Here is an 18748-nt window from a genome sequence, read left to right as displayed (position 1 = left end):
AAAGTTTTGCTTAAAAATTAAATTTTTTTTCATAATTCAAATTTCAAAGTTTTTGTTCTTTTCAAACCATACAAATAGTAGTGGGGGGGGGGTTTAAGAGGGGAAAGGGAGAGCAGTTTTGAAGCCCTATTTTAATAGTTTAAATACATACTTATTAAATAAATACGTTTTTATCTTTCTGTTTGCTATTTGTTATTAACTTTAAAAAAACAAATTTGTAAAAACTCATACAAACACTTCAAAATTATAATAAAAAAATTAAACTTTTTAAAAAATTGCAAGCCCTTTTCTGTTTTTTTTTACTTATTTTAAGTTAATATTAAAATTAAAAGAATATTTTTAAAATCTAAGAAACAATTTAAATTATTTAAAAAAAATCCTAAATATTTACATACATTTTTTTTCAAAGCCCCAACCTCCTCTTGCAATTTATTTTCTTCTGTGTTTTTCTAAGTTTTAAGGAAAATAAATAATCACATTTTGTTTAAGGTTTTAGCTTCATTTTAAATATTTAAAATAATAATTGCAAAAAGTTAATTTAAGAAAAAAAATTTCTAAAAAAAAAAAGAATTTGTGTTTTTTTAGTTTTTCCAACAGAAAAATTGTTCATGATGTTGTGGTTTATTGTTATATTTCCTAACTTAAGAATTTTCATCGGTTACATATATATAACCTTGTTGTTGTAAAATATTTAAACGTTTTTCCACAGCATCACGATCTGTAATAAAAAGAAAAGAAACATATTTTCATTTATTAATATATTATTAAAGAAAATCAAACGAAATGAAAACTTCCTTCAAACTTTCTATAGAAATCTACTCAACGATCACTTTTCTATAGAAATCTTTTTCTATTATCAGTTGTTTTTATAAAAATTTACTTCCAAGATCAGTTTTTCATTGAGATCCACTTTAACGATCAAATTTTAATAGAAATTTACTTCAATGATCAGTTTTTTACGGAAATCAACTTCAACGATCAGTTTTCTACAAAAATCTACTACAATGATCATTTTTCTATAGAAATTTTTCTTTACTGATCAGTTTTCTATAAAAATCTATTTCAACGATCACTTTTCTAAAGAAATCTTTTCCAATGATCAGTTTTTAAAAAAATTTAATTCAAAGATCAGTTTTCCCTTGTGATCCACTTTAACGATCAGATTTTAATAGAAATTTACTTCAATGACCAGTTTTTTTACAGAAATCAACTTCAACGATCAGTTTTTTATAGAAATCTACTCAACGATCACTTTTCTATAGAAATCTTTTTCTATTATCAGTTGTTTTTATAAAAATTTACTTTCAAGATCAGTTTTCCATTGAGATCCACTTTAACGATCAGATTTTAATAGAAATTTACTTCAATGATCAGTTTTTTACAGAAATCAACTTCAACGATCAGTTTTCCAAAGAATTGTTCTTCAATGATCAGTGTTCTATAGAAATCTACTTCAACGATCATTTTTCTATAGAAATTTTCTTCAACGATCAGTTTTCTATAGAAATCTACTTCAATGATCACCTTTCTTTAGAAAGTTTCTTCAATGATCAGTCGTTTTCAATAGAAATCGCCAAAAACCATCAGATTTTAATAGAAATTTACTTCAATGATCAGTTTTTTTACAGAAATCAACTTCAACGATCAGTTTTTTATAGAAATCTACTCAACGATCACTTTTCTATAGAAATCTTTTTCTATTGTCAGTTGTTTTTATAAAAATTTACTTCTAAGATCAGTTTTCCATTGAGATCCACTTTAACGATCAGATTTTAATAGAAATTTACTTCAATGATCAGTTTTTTACAGAAATCAACTTCAACGATCAGTTTTCCAAAGAAATGTTCTTCAATGAAAAGTGTTCTATAGAAATCTACTTCAACGATCTCTTTTCTATAGAAAATTTCTTTACTGATCAGTTTTTTATAGAAATCTACTTCAACGATCATTTTTCTATAGAAATTTTCTTCAACGATCAGTTTGTTATAGAAATAAACTTCAATGACCACCTTTCTTTAGAAAGTTTCTTCCATGATCAGTCGTTTTTATAAAAATTTACTTGGATGATCTGTTTTCAATAGAAATCCCCTAAAACCATCAGATTTGAATAGCAATTTACTTCAATGATCTGTTTTTTACAGAATTCAACTTCAACGATCAGTTTTCTATAGAAATCTACTTCAATGATCACTTTTCTTTAGAAATTTTCTTCAATGATCAGTCGTTTTTATAAAAATTTACTTTGCAGATCTATTTTCCATTCATATCCATTTTAACGATCAGATTTAAATAAGAATTTACTTCAATGATCAGTTTTTTACAGAATTCAATTTCAACGATCAGTTTTCTATAGAAATGTTCTTCAACGATCAGTTTTCTATAGAAATCTACTTCAATGATCACTTTTCTATAGAAAGTTTCTTCAATGATCAGTCGTTTTTATAAAAATTTACTTTGAAGATCAATTTTCCATTGAGATCCACTTTAACGATCAGATTGAAATAGCAATTTACTTCAGTGATCAATGTTTTACAGAAATCAACTTCAACGATCAGTTTTCTATAAAAATTCTCTTCAACGATCAGTTTTTTTTAGAAAAATTTATTTTTAAGATCAATTTTCCATTGAGATCCGCTTTAACGATCAGATTGGAATAGCAATTTACTTCAATGATCAGTTTTTTACAGAAATCAATTTAAACGATCAGTTTTCTGTAGAAATCTACTTCAATGATCACTTTTCTATAGAAATCTTCTTCAATGATCAGTTTTTTTTAATAATTTACTTCGATGATCAGTTTTGCAATGAGATCCACTTTAACGATCAGATTTTAATAAAAATTTACTTCAATTTACAGTTTTTTACAGAAATCAACTTCAACGATCAGTTTTCTATAGAAATCTACTTCTACAGAAAGCTTATTCCACGATCAATTATAAACAAGAATCTAATTCAATGATTACTTTCGATCAGTTTTTCTATAAATAAATTCCTCGATATGTTTTCTTTACAAAAATCCTCTGTAACGATCAGTTTTCTTTAGAAAACTTTATTTTTTGATCAGTTTTCTATGGAAAACTTCATCATCGATCAGTTTTCTATAGAAAACTTCATCATCTATTAGATCTCTTTCGAAAACTTCTTTAACGATCAGTTTTCTTAAGAAAACTTCTTCAACGATCAGTTTTCTATAGAAAACTTTATCATCGATCAGTTTTCTTTAGAAAACTTTATTTTTGATCAGTTTTCTATGGAAAACTTCATCATCGACCAGTTTTCTATAGGAAACTTCATGATCGATTAGATTTCTTTCGAAAACTTCCTAAACTTCTATAGAAAACTTTATCATCGATCAGTTTTTTTAGAAAACATCTTTATAGTTCTATTTTTATATAAAACTTCTCATTATCGACCAGTTTTCTATAGAAAACTTCATCATCGATTAGAAACGTTCTTTATCGTATTACTTTTTATATAAAACATCTCTTTGTCGATCAGTTTTCTTAAGAAAACTTTATCATCGATCTGTTTTCTTTAGAAAACTTCTTCAGCGACAAATTTTCTTTATTAAACTTTACTATCGATCAGTTTTCTATCGACATGTTTTCTTTGCAAAAATCCTCTGTAACGATCAGTTTTCTTTAGAAAACTTTATTTTTTGATCAGTTTTCTATGGAAAACTTCATCATCGATCTGTTTTTTTTATAAAACTTCATCATCTATTAGATTTCTTTCGAAAACTTTTTTAACGATCAGTTTTCTTTAGAAAACTTCTGCATCGATCAGTTTTCTATAGAAAACTTTATCATCGATCAGTTTTCTTTAGAAAACTTTATTTTTGATCATTTTTCTATGGAAAACTTAATCATCGACCAGTTTTCTATAGAAAACTTTATCATCGATCAGTTTTCTATAGAAAACTCCTTTATCATTCTATTTTTTATATAAAACATCCCTGTATCGATCAGTTTTCTTAAGTGAACTTTATCAACGATCACTTTTCTGTAGAAAACTTCTTCAGCGATAAATTTTCTTTATAAAACTTTAATATCGATCAGTTTTCTATAAATAACTTCATCATCGATATGTTTTCTTTCGAACAATCATCTGTATCGATCAGTTTTCTTTCAAAACTTTATCATCAATTAGTTTTCTTTAGAAAATTTCATCACCTATCTGCTTTCTTTAGAAAACTTCATCATCGATCTGCTTTCTATAGAAAATTTCATCATCGATCAGTTTTCTATAGAAACGTTCTTTATCGTTCTCTTTTTTATATAAAACATCCCTTTAGCGATCAGTTTTATTAAGTAAACTTTATCATCGATCTGTTTTCTTTAGAAAACTTCTTCAGCAAAAAATTTTCTGTATACAATTTTATTATCGAGCAGTTTTCTATAAATAACTTCGTCCTCGATATGTTTTCTTTACAAAAATCCTCTGTAACGATCAGTTTTCTTTAGAAAACTTTATTTTTTGATCAATTATCTATGGAAAACTTCATTATCGATCTGTTTTTTTAGAAAACATCTTTATAGTTCTAATTTTATATAAAACTTCTCATTATCTACCAGTTTTCTATAGAAAACTTCAACATAGATTAGATTTCTTTAGAAAACTTCTTTAACGATCAATTTTCTTTAGGAAACTTCTTAAACCGATCAGTTTTCTTTAGAAATTATCTTTAACAAACTTGTCATACTGTTTTCTTATACGTTTTCATCTGAATTTGTAAAATTTTATTTCGAATTTGTTAAATATTCTTAATTATTTTTCTACTTACATTTATTTAAAAGCATTTTATCTTGTGGATGATTACATTTCTGAACCAATGAATGTAACAAAATATGAGCTGTATTATAACGTTCAAAACAATTTTTGGTATTACTCAATAATTCATCTAAAGCAGCGGCCTGGCACTATTGCAAAATAAAAATAAACAATTACTATTGTTATTAAGCTATTTAATTAATAAATAACTTACCATATCTAAAGCATAATCGTATAAAATTTTATCAGCTGTTATATTAAATGCATTGGCTTTTTGCAATAGACCAGTGCCATTTAATTTTTTCGATTCAAATAAAATGCTGCGATATTTTGAATTCATGGTTAATAAAGCTGGTATTAGGAAAAAAACAAATTTAATAATTTTCAAAAACTTTTATTTAAAGGTAAATCCTACCGTTTTTAACATTAGATGAAGGCTTCAAGTTGCCACTTCTCAGCTGTTGTGAAGCCAAATTTAGGCCGGATGATAGCAATTGTAAAGCTCTTACCAATAACACTAATCTCTCGGCTCTCTTACAATGCTCAGGAGCATGCGGTGGGATTTGTGGTTGTTCATTAGAGCCGGCTGCCATTAAAGCGGAGAGAGGGGCACAACGTGAATCAGCCACTTCTTGTATGCAATCGGTTAGTGCTAAGACAAAATTCAATTTGGACAAGGTTTCATTGTGTTCACGATCCATAAGGGTTTCTTCCGACAATTCGGGAGCATGGAATGCATGCAAATGATGATGGCTATCAGAGGGATTACCTCCTGCTCCAGCGGCATTGGTATCCAATAAACTCTGTAAACCGCCAGTGGCTCCCAATTCGGGTAAAGTGAAAGCTCTGGGTCCCAACATGGGATGTTGATTGTTATTTTCCGAAGAACCAGAACCAGATCCCAAAGAACCCACTGAACCGGGAGCCACCATTAAAGTAGGACTACCCAGAGTGGGTAGTTTTGTGAGAGCGGACGGAAGCACTGGTGAACTATGTCCGGAGCGTCTTAAAGGCGATTGTGTATTACCACCAGGACTCACCTGCCAAGTGCTAGGAGCCGAGGGTGGTGGTGTTTCCGATAGTGAGCCACCAGAAGTAGAACGATGTCTACCCGTGGGTGGTGTACCAATAGCAAATTGTACGGCTGGTGGTGATATAGAATTAATATCACTACTAACACTACTTTTACGATGTTCCTGTCGGCCCTTAACACTAATCGGTTGAGATCTGGGTATCTGTTGAGCCGGTGAGGCTGTAGGAGCCGTAGTGGACAATTTTGGCGATGATATTTGTTCACTATTCGCCCTATAACGTACTTGATTCTTATCCAAGGGCGATGTATTAGGTGCTGTGGCTGCTACCCCCGCTGCTGCCGTGTTATTAGTAGAATAACGTCTTACTGGTGCTGGCACCGGTTTGGGTTCTGATATTGGCAAAGTACTAGGTCTTGGAGGACTGGACTGATTTTGCACTGCTGCGGCATTAGCGTTCTGTTTAGTGGAATGTCTGTGGACAAATTTTAAATTAAATTTCTTTACATTTGCTTTTTACTTCGCGGAAAACTTACTTCTTTTCATAGTCAATAACATTTTGATCTTCTGGAAGATTTTTGGGTACTAATACAAAATCATCAGAATCTTCATGTGATCCTGAAGATTCGGTATTATTTTCACTTTCACATAAAATGCCCACATTTGTGATGGTAGCACAAATAGCAGGATTTTCAACCACCGAAACTGTAAATAAAAAAGGAAATCAAAATTTAGTTTATCGATCTAGTCTATAGTCTAGTCTAGTCTATAGTCTAGTCTATAGTCTAGTCTATAGTCTAGTCTATAGTCTAGTCTATATAGTCTAGTCTATAGTCTAGTCTAGTCTAGTCTATAGTCTAGTCTATAGTCTAGTCTATAGTCTAGTCTATAGTCTAGTCTATAGTCTAGCCTAGTCTATAGTCTAGTCTATAGTCTAGTCTATAGTCTAGTCTATAGTCTAGTCTATAGTCTAGTCTATAGTCTAGTCTATAGTCTAGTCTATAGTCTAGTCTATAGTCTAGTCTATAGTCTAGTCTATAGTCTAGTCTATAGTCTAGTCTATAGTCTAGTCTATAGTCTAGTCTATAGTCTAGTCTATAGTCTAGTCTATAGTCTAGTCTATAGTCTAGTCTATAGTCTAGTCTATAGTCTAGTCTATAGTCTAGTCTATAGTCTAGTCTATAGTCTAGTCTATAGTCTAGTCTATAGTCTAATCTATAGTCTAGTCTATAGTCTAGTCTATAGTCTAGTCTATAGTCTAGTCTATAGTCTAGTCTATAGTCTAGTCTATAGTCTAGTCTATAGTCTAGTCTATAGTCTAGTCTATAGTCTAGTCTATAGTCTAGTCTATAGTCTAGTCTATAGTCTAGTCTAGTCTAGTCTATAGTCTAGTCTATAGTCTAGTCTATAGTCTAGTCTATAGTCTAGTCTATAGTCTAGTCTATAGTCTAGTCTATAGTCTAGTCTATAGTCTAGTCTATAGTCTAGTCTATAGTCTAGTCTATAGTCTAGTCTATAGTCTAGTCTATAGTCTAGTCTATAGTCTAGTCTATAGTCTAGTCTATAGTCTAGTCTATAGTCTAGTCTATAGTCTAGTCTATAGTCTAGTCTATAGTCTAGTCTATAGTCTAGTCTATAGTCTAGTCTATAGTCTAGTCTATAGTCTAGTCTATAGTCTAGTCTATAGTCTAGTCTATAGTCTAGTTAATAGTCTAGTTAATAGTCTAGTTAATAGTCTAGTCTATAGTCTAGTCTATAGTCTAGTCTATAGTCTAGTCTATAGTCTAGTCTATAGTCTAGTCTATAGTCTAGTCTATAGTCTATCTATAGTCTAGTTCTATAGTCTAGTTACTAGTCTAGTTATAGTCTAGTCTATAGTCTAGTCTATAGTTAGTCTATAGTCTAGTCTATAGTCTAGTTATAGTCTAGTCTATAGTCTAGTCTATAGTCTAGTATATAGTTAGTCTATAGTCTAGTCTATAGTCTAGTCTATAGTCTAGTCTATAGTCTAGTCTATAGTCTAGTCATAACTATATTTTATAGTCTAGTCCATAGTCTTGTCTATAGTCTTGTCTATAGTCTAGTCTATAGTCTAGTCTAACTCTAGCTAGTCTACAGACTAGTCTATAGTCTAGTCTATAGTCTAGTCTATAGTCTAGTCTATAGTCTAGTCTATAGTCTAGTCTATAGTCTAGTCTATAGTCTAGTATAGTCTATAGTCTAGTCTATAGTCTCTAGTCTAGTCTTAGTCTAGTCATAGTCTAGTCTAGTTCTAGTCTATAGTCTAGTCTATAGTCTAGTATATAGTCTAGTCTATAGTCTAGTCTATAGTCTAGTCTATAGTCTAGTCTATAGTCTAGTCTATAGTCTAGTCTATAGTCTAGTCCATAGTCTAGTCTATAGTCTAGTCTATAGTCTAGTCTATAGTCTAGTCTATAGTCTAGTTCTATGGTCTAGTCCATAGTCTAGTCTATAGTCTAGTCTATAGTCTAGTCTATAGTCTAGTCTATAGTCTAGTCTATAGTCTAGTCTATAGTCTAGTCTATAGTCTAGTCTAGTATAGTCTAGTCTATAGTCTAGTCTAGTCTAGTAGTCTATAGTCTCGTCTAGTAGTCCTAGTCTAGTCTAAGTCTAGTCTATAGTCTAGTCTATAGTCTAGTCTACATTCTAGTCTATAGTCTAGTCTATAGTCTAGTCTATAGTTCTAGTCTATAGTCTAGTCTATAGTCTAGTCTATAGTCTAGTCTAGTCTAGTCTATAGTCTAGTCTAAAGTCTAGTCTATAGTCTAGTCTATAGTCTAGTCTATAGTCTAGTCTATAGTCTAGTCTATAGTCTAGTCTATAGTCTAGTCTATAGTCTAGTCTATAGTCTAGTCTATAGTCTAGTCTATAGTCTAGTCTATAGTCTAGTCTATAGTCTAGTCTATAGTCTAGTCTATAGTCTAGTCTATAGTCTAGTCTATAGTCTAGTCTATAGTCTAGTCTATAGTCTAGTCTATAGTCTAGTCTATAGTCTAGTCTATAGTCTAGTCTATAGTCTAGTCTATAGTCTAGTCTATAGTCTAGTCTATAGTCTAGTCTATAGTCTAGTCTATAGTCTAGTCTATAGTCTAGTCTATAGTCTAGTCTATAGTCTAGTCTATAGTCTAGTCTATAGTCTAGTCTATAGTCTAGTCTATAGTCTAGTCTATAGTCTAGTCTATAGTCTAGTCTATAGTCTAGTCTATAGTCTAGTCTATAGTCTAGTCTATAGTCTAGTCTATAGTCTAGTCTATAGTCTAGTCTATAGTCTAGTCTAGTCAATTTCCTATTCTATGTTGCGAGCTAAATCTAAAACTTTCCCCTTACTTACCAGCATTTTCATCTTGAAAATCATCATCGGCTCTTTGTAGTTGTGGCTGTTGTTGTTTTTGTTGCTGTAATTGCTGCTGCAACTGTTGCTGTTGTTGCTGCTGCTGTTGTTCAAGTTGTTGCTGTAAGGGACTTTTCGATTTTGTTGGGGGTGTAGTGCCCATAGCCAAAGAAGCTGGTATATCACCTAAACAAAAACAAAAATGTTTAATAAGAAAAAAAATTCCTTTTTAATAATAAAAAATAATTGTTCATACCTGGTGATGTAGCCGCCTTTTTGCCCTGTAAGAAACGATGATTGAAAAAGCTTTCAAAAGAAATTCTGTCCTTGGCATTGCGTCGCAATAGACACAATAACAAATCACGTAATTCGGGTGAAACACCATTGGGTATTCTAAAAAGCAAAAGCAAAATACATTAAAATAAACACAAATTGTAAAAACAAATTTAGCCCAAAAACAAATATTAAATGCATTTTAAATAAAAATATTTTTAGATTTTTAGCTAAAAATCTAAAAACAAAACCACTTACTTGGGTGCTAAATTGGCATTTTGTTCATAATAGAATTTCAATTCATTTGGTGTTTGTGCATAGAAAGGTGCTTTGCCGGTTAAACACTGATAAACGATCGTACCCAAAGACCATAGATCAGCTTTAGCATCATATTGCAAAGACATTATAACTTCAGGAGCCTGAGAAAAAAAATCAATAAAATAGTTAAAATCTTGTTAAATGTTTCCAAATATTCAAAACCCACCATATACATGGGTGAACCACATAATGTTGCTGCCATAACGCCTTCATTTAGAAAACGAGCAAAACCAAAATCAGCTAAAAACAGGGAAAGAACAAAGCAAAATTTTGTTTTTATAATTTGAATCAAAACTTTTTAAGGTTCTTTTTTATATAAATTTACCTATTTTTAGTGTTATTTTTGAGGGTGCTGGCAGTGTTTTGCCATAATTGTGCGATAATAATATATTTTGTGGCTTTAGATCACGATGCACAATTCCTTTGGTATATAAAGCTTTCATGGCACCGGCTAAAAGAAAAAAGAGAAAAGCAAAATTTTGTTTAAAACAAATTTGTTATATAAATTTTCTACGGAAATTTCTTACTACGATCATTTTTCTATGGAAAACTTCTTAAACGATCAGTTTTTATAGAAGGTACCTTCAAAGATCAGCTAATTAAAGAAAACTCCTTAAAGAATCAGTTTTCTATAGAAAGCTTGTTCAATGTTAAGTTTTCTATAGAAGCATTCTTCAACGATTCGTTTTCTATAGAAATCTACTTCAACGATCAGTTTTCTATAGAAAACTTTGTCAACGATCAGTTTCCTATAGAAAACTTTCTTAGCGATCAGTTTCCTATAGAAAACTTTGTCAATGATCAGTTTTTTAAAGAAAACTAGTTCAATGATCAGTTTTCTAAAGAAAACTGGTTCAATGATCAGTTTTCTAAAGATAACTGGTTCAGCGATCAGTTTTTTAAAGAAAGCTTTGTCAACGATCAGTTTTCTAAAGAAAACTTGTTCAACGAACAGTTCTAACGATCAGTTTTCTAAAGAAAACTTTGCCATAGATCAGTTTTCTATAGTAAACCTTGTCCTTGATCAATTTTCTATTGACAACATCATCATCGATCTGTTTTCTATAGAAAACTTCATCATTCATCAGTTTTCTATAGAAAACTTCATCATCGATCAGTTTTCAGAAGGCCATTTATAGTTTTCTATTGAAAACTTTATTATCGATCAGTTTTCTATAGAAATCTTCATCATAGATCAGTTTTCCAGAGAAAACTTTATTGTTGACCACTTTTCTATAAAAAACTTCATTATCGATCAGTTTTCTGAAGTTTATTGATCAATTATCTTCAGATTTCTATTTCAGGAATCATTTTTCAATGTAATCGATCAGTTTTTTATTGAACTTTTCATTATTGATCACTTTTTTCAAATAAAATTCTATTGAATACTTCATTGTCGATCAGTTTTCTATAGAGAACTTCAGCATCGATCAGCTTTCTATAGAGAACTTCATCATCGATCAGTTTTCCATTGAACATATCATCTTCGATCAGTATTTTTAAATAAAACTTGAATATCGATCAGTTTTCTATTGAATATATCATTTTCGATCAGTCTTCTTTAAAAAATGTTCATTACTGATCAGTTTCCTATAGAAATGTTCATCTTTGATCAGTTTCTACTGAAAACTTTATCATCCTTTTATTTTCCATTAAGAACTTTATTATCGATCAGTTAAACATCTTCATTGATCACTTTTCTTTTAAAAATATCTTGATCCTTCTGTTTTCTATAGAAATCCTTCACAGCGATCAGTTTTTATTTTAACTTACTCTTATTTATCCTTCAGTGTCGATCTGTTTTCTAATTCAAGAATCTTTTTTCAATGAAATCGATCAGTTGTCCATCGATCAGTTTTATATTGAATACTTCAGTGTCGATCTGTTTTCTATAGAAAACTTTATCATCGATCAGTTTTCTATAGAGAACTTTATCATTGATTCGTTTTCTATAGAGAACTTCATTATCGATGAGTTTTCCATTGAACATATCATCGTCGATCATTAAATAAAACTTGAATATCGATCAGTTTTCTATTGAATACTTATTGTCGATCAGTTTTGATTAAAAATGTTCATTACTGATCAGTTTTCTATAGAAATGTTTATCTTCCATCAGTTTCTACTGAAAACTTTATCATCCTTTTTTCATTAAGAACTTTTATAATCGATCAGTCAAAACATCTTTATTGATCACTTTTCTTTTAACAACATTCTGATCATTATGTTTTCCATAGAATTTTTCTTCCACGATCAGTTTTAGTTTTAACTTACTCTTATCAATAGATTCTTCTTATACTTACCCAATTGTATTAAAAACAAACGTACTGTATCCTCGCTCAAAGTACCCTTGACACTTAAATAATCTGCCAGATCACCGCCATTGCAATACTAGAATGAAAAAAAAAAAAAAATAAAAAATAAAATTAAAATTTATTACTTAAATTAGTCTAAAGTTAAAACAAAGCAGCATAACTAACTGCTTAGTACGTTAAATGATCTTAATCTTGAGAAATTAACAGAAATCATTTTAAACTTGACCTGTAAAAATAAATCAAAGTGTAAATTACTGCTGAACTAACTAAAATATTATTTGCACACTTAACGGTCATAGCATTTCATTTGCACTAGACCAGACACATGCAATGTCTTATTTAGATTATGATAAAGATGAAAATGATCTTATTGTCAAGTTGAAAACTAATTTAAATGATCATTTGAAACAGCCTACTAGTCTGGTTTAAAAAAAAAGTTTTTTAAAGAATTTAGTAGACAAGAAATTTTTAAAATTTCTTTTTTAAATTCTTTAAATAAAAAAATCCCTTTTAAATAACAACTACTAGTACTTAATTTCATCATTGAAATGGCTATTGCCATTGCGCAAACAAAAATTTTATTGTTGGTCATCAACCAAAAGAAAATTATGAGTCATTTCCTAAGTTTATGTTCAAAAATGTTTTCCCTAGACTTTAGTCTAAAGTGGTAAGGAAATAATCTCTTAAAATTTTAACAAAAACAAAAACATTTCAGGATGTTAAATTAATCAATAAAATAATAACAATGAAATCACTTCTACATCATAGACTTAGTGGAGCTTTTATTTTCTAGAGTAATAGGCCACACTGTTATTAAGAAGTTGCCATATTTTAATAATATTACTATAGCCAACTTAACTGTTTTGTTACAGCTGTAACTGTGTTAGTTACAGCTGTAATATATTTAGTATATAAATATTAAATGACGTTTTTAATTGTTATTATTATTTAATAATTATTTTTCTTGTAATTTAAATTAAATATGTTGTTATTCAAAGTCCAACAAAGTCTTTGTTTTTGTAGATTTTAATCAAAGTATTATAACAAATCTGCATTAACCCATATTTTAGTTTTCTTCTTTACAAATAATTTGTTTTTATGATCTTATTAATGACATTATAATGCAATTAAAATCAATTTTATATTTAAAAGCTAAAAGTAATGATCAAAAAGGGTGATCTTTTCAAGAGAAGTAGAAAATGATCAGTCAATCAGTTTTTACAGAAAATTTCATCAACGAAAACTTTAACAACGATCAGTTTTCTATAGAAAACTTCAGAAACGATCAGTTTTCTATAGAAACCTTCAGAAACGATCAGTTTTCTGTAGAACACTTTTACAACGATCAGTTTTTTATAGAAAACTTTAACAACGATCAGTTTTCTATAGACAACTTTAAAAAACGATCAATTTTCTATAGAACACTTTCACAATGATCACTTTCATATAGAAAACTTTAACAACGATCAGTTTAATATAGAAAACTTTAACAACGATCAGTTTAATATAGAAAACTCTAACAATGATCAGTTTTCTATAGAAAACTTTAAAAACGATCAGCTTTCTATAGAAAACATTAACAACGAACAGTTTTATATGGAAAACTTTAACAACCATCAGTTTTCTATAAAAAACATTAACGACGATCAGTTTTCTGTATACAAAACTTTAGCAACGATCAGTTTTCTATAGAAAACTTTAACAACGATCAGTTTTCTATAGAAAACTTTAACAACGATCAGTTTTTTATAAAAAACTTTAAAAACGACCAGTTTTCTATAGAAAACTTTAACAACAATCAGTTTTCTATAGAAAACTTTAACAACGATAAGTTTTCTATAGGACACTTTCACAACAATCAGTTTTCTGTAGAAAACTTTAACAACGATCAGTTCTTTTATAGAAAACCTTAACAACGATTAGTTTTTTACAGAAAACTTTAATAACGATCAACTTTCTATAGAAAACATTAAAAACGAACAGTTTTATATGGAAAATTTTAACAACGATCAGTTTTCTATTTACAAAACTTTAGCAACGATCAGTTTTCTATAGAAAACTTTAACAACGATCAGTTTTCCATAGAAATCTTTAACAACGATCAGTTTTTTATAGAAAACTTTAAAAACGATCAGTTTTCTATAGAAAACTTTAAAAACGATCAGTTTTTTATAGAAAACTTTAAAAACGATCAGTTTTCTATAGAAAACTTTAAAAACGATCAGTTTTCTATAGAAAACTTTAACAACGATCTGTTTTCTATAGAAAACTGTAACCACGATCAGTTATCTATATACAAAACTTCAGCAACGATCAGTTTTCTATGGAAAACTTTAACCACGATCAGTTTTCCATAGATAACTTTAACAACAATCAGTTTTCTATAGTAAACGTCATTACAGATCATTTTTCTATAGAACACTTTCACAACGATCGGATTTCTTTAGAAAACATTTACAATGACTAGTTTTCTCTAGAAAACTTCAAAAAAATCAGTTTTATATAGAAAACTTCATTACGACCAGTTTTCTATATAAAACTTCACACAAGATCAGCTTTCCATAAAAAGCTCTATAAATGATCTGTTTTCTTGATATTTTTTCTATAAAAAACTTTGTCGATGATTAGTTTTATAGAAAACTTCAGGTCAATCCGTTTTCTATACAAAATTTTAACAACGATCAGTTATCTATAGAAAACTTTATCGTCGATCAGTTTTATTCAGAAAATCAATCAATTTTTCTACAGAAAACTTTTTCGTCGGTCAGTTTTCAACTGAAAAATTCATCAACGATTAGTTTTGTTATAGAAAACTTTATAGCCGATCAGTTTTTCTGTAAGGAATTTCATCATTGATCAGTAAACTTTTATATCTAACAATTTTTCTGCAGAAAACTTCTTTATCGTTCAATTTTCTATAGAAAATTATATCAATGATCAGTTTTCCATAAAAAATATTTCATCATCGATTAGTTTTCTATTGAACATTTGATTATCGATCAGTTTTGTTTAAAACAAATTCGTCGCAGATCAGTTTTCTATAGAAAACTTCTTTATAGATAATTTCTCACCTTAATAGTTCAGTTTTCTCTAGAAAACTTCTTTAACAATGTTGTCAACCCGCTCATCAAAAAAGATCACCCTTTATTAAACAGAATACAGTAAATTTCGAAAAGGGGAAAACAAGAAATTCCCATATGTGTTAAACATTTTTTACAAAAAAATTCAATTTTTTTTACAACTTTACAAAAAATGAAAAAATAAAATCGAATGGATGGTCGCATTTCTACTTTGAACCACAACAAAACCATTAAAAAGTTTACAATACAAAAGAATCAAAACAATTAAAACTAAAAAAAGAGACAGACATACGGATGAATGGACGGTTTAACAGAATGTCGGGTCGGGCTGAATGGTTGGCATTATTTCTGAAACATTTAACATGTCAATGACTTTCTTTAATTGTTTATAGAGAACATACTTTATTGTTGTTCTTTTTTGTAAATAATGTACAAAATCGGAAGTGAAATTGTAATTATAAACAAAAAAAGAAGCAAAAACAGAGAGACATAAAAAATAGACAAATAATGCCTCAAATTACAAAAACTGTTTTGTTTAAGTAAATTACAACACTAACAAAAAGAAGAGCAGTGAAAAAGAAAAAACAAAAAAACATTAAATTGCATAAAAGATATAAAAAGGTTTAAAAAATATGAAATATTTAATAAAATTTTAAAAAATTGAAATGTAACCCAGTAATTAAAAAAGAGAATTGCAAAAGAAATTAATGTAAATAACAGAGTAGAAGAAATACAGCTTTCAATTACACTGTAACTGTTACAGCTTCTCATAACACTTCTGTTAATAATAACATAACACTCTGTTATATTTCTCTGTACATCTCTTGATATTTCAAGAGAATATTAAGGCAAACTAGTTTTTTCTTTTAAATAATAAAAAGAGTATGTTTACCAGGCATGGTAAACTGATATTAGAAAATAAAACTCACTACAAAAATTAAACTAGACTAGACTATAGACTAGACTATAGACTAAACAATATACTAAACTATAGACTAGACTAAAGACTGGACTATAGACTAGACTATAGACTAGACTATAGACTAGACTATAGACTAGACTATAGACTATACTATAGACTAGACTATAGACTAGACTATAGACTAGACTATAGACTAGACTATAGACTAGACTATAGACTAGACTATAGACTAGACTATAGACTAGACTATAGACTAGACTATAGACTAGACTATAGACTAGACTATAGACTAGACTATAGACTAGACTATAGACTAGACTATAGACTAGACTATAGACTAGACTATAGATTAGACTATAGACTAGACTATAGACCAGACAATAGACTAGACTATAGACTAGACTATAGACTAGACTATAGACTACTATAGACTAGACTATAGACTATAGACTAGACTATAGACTAGACTATAGACTAGACTATAGACTAGACTATAGACTATAGACTAGACTATAGACTAGACTATAGACTAGACTATAGACTAGACTATAGACTAGACTATAGACTAGACTATAGACTAGACTATAGACTAAGACTATAGACTAGACTATAGACTAGACTATAGACTAGACTATAGACTAGACTATAGACTAGACTATAGACTAGACTATAGACTAGACTATAGACTAGACTATAGACTAGACTATAGACTAGACTATAGACTAGACTATAGACTAGACTATAGACTAGACTATAGACTAGACTATAGACTAACTATAGACTAGACTATAGACTAGACTATAGACTAGACTATAGACTAGACTATAGACTAACTATAGACTAGACTATAGACTAGACTATAGACTAGACTATAGACTAGACTATAGACTAGACTATAGACTAGACTATAGACTAGACTAGATAGACTAGACTATAGACTAGACTATGACTAGACTATAGACTAGACGATAGACTAGACTATAGACTAGACTAGACTAGACTAGACTATAGACTAGACTATAGACTAGACTATAGACTAGACTATAGACTAGACTATAGACTAGACTATAGACTAGACTAGACTATAGACTAGACTATAGACTAGACTATAGACTAGACTAGACTAAGACTAGACTATAGACTAGACTAAGACTAGACTATAGACTAACTATAGACTAGACTATAGACTAGACTATGACTAGACTATAGACTAGACTATAGACTAGACTATGACTAGACTATAGACTAGACTATAGACTAGACTATAGAGCTAGACCTATAGACTAGACTAGACTATAGACTATTACTAGACTATAGACTAGACTATGACTAGACTATAGACTAGACTATAGACTAGACTATAGACTAGACCTACTAGATTAAGACTAGACTATAGACTAGACTATAGACTAGACTAGACTATAACTAGACTATGACTAGACTATAGACTAGACTATAGACTAGACTATAGACTAGACTATAGACTAGACTATAGACCTATACTATAGACTAGAACTATAGACTAGACTATAGACTAGACTATAGACTAGACTATAGACTAGACTATAGACTAGACTATAGACTAGACTATAGACTAGACTATAGTACTAAGACTAGACTATAGACTAGACTATAGACTAGACTATAGACTAGACTATAGACTAGACTAAGACTAGACTATAGACAGACTATAGACTAGACTATAGACTAGACTATAGACTAGACTATAGACTAGACTATAGACTAGACTATAGACTAGACTATAGACTAGACTATAGACTAGACTAGATAGACTATAGACTAGACTATAGACTAGACTATAGACTAGACTATAGACTAGACTATAGACTAGACTATAGACTAGACTATAGACTAGACTATAGACTAGACTATAGACTAGACTATAGACTAGACTATAGACTAGACTATAGACTAGACTATAGACTAGACTATAGACTAGACTATAGACTAGACTATAGACTAGACTATAGACTAGACTATAGACTAGACTATAGACTAGACTATAGACTAGACTATAGACTAGACTATAGACTAGACTAGACTAGACTATAGACTAGACTATAGACTAGACTATAGACTAGACTATAGACTAGACTATAGACTAGACTATAGACTAGACTATAGACTAGACTATAGACTAGACTATAGACTAGACTATAGACTAGACTATAGACTAGACTATAGACTAGACTATAGACTAGACTATAGACTAGACTATAGACTAGACTATAGACTAGACTAGACTATAGACTAGACTATAGACTAGACTATAGACTAGACTATAGACTAGACTATAGACTAGACTATAGACTAGACTATACTAGACTATAGACTAGACTATAGACTAGACTATAGACTAGACTATAGACTAGACTATAGACTAGACTATAGACTAGACTATAGACTAGACTATAGACTAGACTATAGACTAGACTATAGACTAGACTATAGACTAGACTATAGACTAGACTATAGACTAGACTATAGACTAGACTATAGACTAGACTATAGACTAGACTATAGACTAGACTATAGACTAGACTATAGACTAGACTATAGACTAGACTATAGACTAGACTATAGACTAGACTATAGACTAGACTATAGACTAGACTATAGACTAGACTATAGACTAGACTATAGACTAGACTATAGACTAGACTATA

The 18748-nt window shown here is 29.7% G+C and overlaps 1 protein-coding gene across 1 annotated transcript in view; it reads right to left on the bottom strand.

The window, feature by feature from the left end:
- Positions 1 to 576: 576 nt before the first annotated feature.
- LOC119609302 (serine/threonine-protein kinase unc-51) overlaps positions 577 to 18748 on the bottom strand; it is a 64331-nt gene continuing 46159 nt past the window's right edge. Inside the window, exons 3-13 of the mRNA XM_037964031.1 lie at positions 12048 to 12135; positions 10070 to 10195; positions 9911 to 9984; positions 9685 to 9845; positions 9410 to 9546; positions 9154 to 9339; positions 6338 to 6506; positions 5186 to 6276; positions 4985 to 5121; positions 4784 to 4919; positions 577 to 718 (exon numbers count right to left, since the gene is read on the bottom strand). Of these exons, the coding sequence (XP_037819959.1) occupies positions 642 to 718; positions 4784 to 4919; positions 4985 to 5121; positions 5186 to 6276; positions 6338 to 6506; positions 9154 to 9339; positions 9410 to 9546; positions 9685 to 9845; positions 9911 to 9984; positions 10070 to 10195; positions 12048 to 12135 (2382 nt within the window). The 3' untranslated portion in view covers positions 577 to 641. The remainder of the gene's footprint in view (positions 719 to 4783; positions 4920 to 4984; positions 5122 to 5185; positions 6277 to 6337; positions 6507 to 9153; positions 9340 to 9409; positions 9547 to 9684; positions 9846 to 9910; positions 9985 to 10069; positions 10196 to 12047; positions 12136 to 18748) is intronic.

The sequence above is a fragment of the Lucilia sericata genome, unplaced genomic scaffold (assembly GCF_015586225.1).
Source record: "Lucilia sericata isolate MDLA Ls3-8-SP2 unplaced genomic scaffold, ASM1558622v1 Contig000960F_arrow, whole genome shotgun sequence".
Lineage (NCBI taxonomy): Eukaryota > Metazoa > Arthropoda > Insecta > Diptera > Calliphoridae > Lucilia > Lucilia sericata.
This window is presented reverse-complemented; position numbering and strand designations above follow the sequence as displayed.